The 2,500-nt window shown below is 39.0% G+C and overlaps 2 protein-coding genes across 7 annotated transcripts in view; one reads left to right on the forward strand and one right to left on the reverse strand.

Moving 5' to 3' along the window:
* LOC137975167 (uncharacterized) overlaps nt 1–2,500 on the reverse strand; it is a 32,461-nt gene that overhangs the window by 3,160 nt on the left and 26,801 nt on the right. The window lies entirely within an intron of this gene.
* LOC137975165 (uncharacterized) overlaps nt 1–2,500 on the forward strand; it is an 8,626-nt gene that overhangs the window by 3,132 nt on the left and 2,994 nt on the right. For 2 of the 3 annotated variants that reach the window (XM_068822246.1, XM_068822247.1), the window contains exons 1-2: nt 1–1,719; nt 2,334–2,500. The exon at nt 1–1,719 is cut by the window's left edge and continues 188 nt beyond it; the exon at nt 2,334–2,500 is cut by the window's right edge. In XM_068822246.1, coding sequence (XP_068678347.1) covers nt 640–1,719; nt 2,334–2,500 — 1,247 coding nt within the window. In that variant the 5' untranslated portion in view covers nt 1–639. The remainder of the gene's footprint in view (nt 1,720–2,333) is intronic. The other variant, XM_068822248.1, reaches the window with a different exon arrangement.

A 2,500-nucleotide genomic window follows, 5' to 3' on the forward strand; every position in this document is an offset into this window, starting at 1 on the left:
CAATAAAAGAAAACTCTAAATTTGTCTACGTGCTACACAATTTGGGTATTTAATCAGTGGTTTCATAATTTGTATTCGTTTTTGCATCCAGCCAAGCATGGTTTTCTTTTTATTTTGAAAAATGTTCATTTTAGAGAGATAAACAAACCTGAAATATCCATAAAATTTTCAAAATAGATGATTTGAAAAAATCAATGCTTACCTATATTCTGTATTTGGAGGTGAAACGTGCCATATGAAAAAAAAATAAATTCAATTTAAAGACCGACGGAAATTTAGGTTTTTTTCTCAAACCGGAAGTCAGTTCGTTTACGCATGCGCAGTTGATCTGAGAACGAGCGCGAGAAAGGGCGAGGACAAATCTTGGATGGAAACAACAGTTCGTGCGGTGATTTTTGCTTGTGGGTGGGTTTTCTGGTCAGCTCACTATATGATGACGTTAGTCACCGGAAGTAACATTTCACTTCCCTAGCAACGCTCGAAAAATCCGTCCGTGGGTCCTTAAACCCGAACCACATTCCTTTCCCTTTGTTTTGAGATCATGAGGTAATCTAAAAATCCACCAATCACGTATCAGTAATTTGTCATCGAATTCAGTTTCCCGCGCGAAAAAGTTTCCAGATATCACAGAGAATCCCTATGGATGAAACTCCCAAAAAATTGGTAGAAAGCGGTTCTAGGTGCTTCATTTGTTCATCAGCTTCTCTCAAGAACAACAAAATTTTCATTTTCGGAAAAAGTTCACTCGACATTGCTGGAGTCATTCGTTCATCACTATCTGTGGACGTGAGTCGCTACTCAGAAAATAGCGATTTGTTCGTTTGTAGGGACAAATGCTACCAGCGTTTGATAAAATTTCAACGAGCATCAGATAAGGTGAATCAGCTTAAGCGAGAAATTGAAGAGGCCTTCAATACAAGAGAAAAACAAAGGGTAAAGCGACTGCTACAATCGGACGAAGAGAAAATATTATTTGGCGAGGAAGGTGCTAGAAATACGGTAACGCCTCCAGGAAAGGCATCCAAATCGCTTCGGTTCTCGGATACCACTTGTACTTCTTCTGGAGATGCGGCTGCTTTGGCAACACCAATTTATCATGGCGGAACGCCGCTGGTTTCTTGCTTATCTCTGATTCAGAGTCATCCCTATAGCCTCGTCCTGCGTGCTTTTCAAAATTCACAACTGAATTGTTCTGGTCCAAGATTGACATCAACGCCAATTTCGTCGAACCATATCAGTACTTATGATTCGAGTCAAGTTAGAGTCTCCATAAAGTATCCAAGTAAAATCGTTAACAAACATCTTTCCACAGTTTATCAGCCCGTAGGAAAGGCGTTATCACATGGTATTCCATCTCAAATCGCACGGGCAATAATGAAATGTCAACCATTACGACAACACGTTACTCAACAGGTGTTAAAAATTGTCTCGAAAGAGGTTACTGGCTTATGCTCGAAGTCAAATCCTTCGCTGTTGAGGAAATCAGGAAAAAGAGATCTCGAAAAGTTCAATTTGGAGCTTGTGTGTAACGAGTGGCGTAAAAGAGCACCAGTTTTTTATTCATTTCTGCTTACAACTAGTATCAACAAGAGAACAAAAGACTCGACTTGGTTTGCAAGCCTTGCCCTGGCTGGATCGATTCTCTTGAAGCAGAAAAATGCAGAAATGAGTGCGACCGCTTCCCTGATGGGTGTACTTCTCAAGAGCAAGTCAATAGAGGTATGTTTAAGCTTCTATAAATTTTTCAGTTTGCATTACAATTTACCACATCTGAGCATGATTCATTTGGGTACAATGTACTTGTCAATCTTCTTCTTTTTACTTGAAAGAAAAAAAGCAAGCCCATTGATTTTGTTTATGATATTTTATGCTTAGTTTCTTTTGCTATATGCATATTTGTTATTTCCCCAACTCGTCAAACAAACAATAGTGCATACTATTTGTGTTGATGGAAGTTCAATGTTTCCTTGCAAGGCAGACTATCCAGTTTCAGTGTGTCGAAACGCTGTAAAATTAATGGCGCAATTATTAGGGTGGGTGCAAAATGGTTTACTCATGTGGCTGCCAGTTTGACTATAAAAAAAATACTGCTAATTCATATGACCTATGTAAGTGGTTACGATCATTGTATCATGTCATTGACCCCTGGGAGTGAGACTTGACAGATAAATAAATAAATAAATAAAAATTTCTTGCACCCAAGCTGGGTAAGTTCTTCACCAAGTGCTGCTCTCCTAAGTGGTGGTATTCTCTGCTGAGAGTAATTCCTTAGATGCATTTTACCCCCTTTATAAGGAATATGAATTTAAAAATGGCATTCTCTTGTTGTCCAGGCAACCATCTCCAGGTTCAGTAAGCTGAAGTTAACAAACTCAAATTCTCATATTTTGGCTACCCTGGACAAGCTTGGTGAGAACCATGATGTTGACCTCGCAAAGGCAAAAGAAAGGATTTGTCAAGATAGTAACTCTCTAAAGCAAGCACAAGCAATGCACAGTAA

The sequence above is a fragment of the Montipora foliosa genome, chromosome 11 (assembly GCF_036669935.1).
Source record: "Montipora foliosa isolate CH-2021 chromosome 11, ASM3666993v2, whole genome shotgun sequence".
Taxonomy (NCBI): Eukaryota; Metazoa; Cnidaria; class Anthozoa; order Scleractinia; family Acroporidae; genus Montipora; species Montipora foliosa.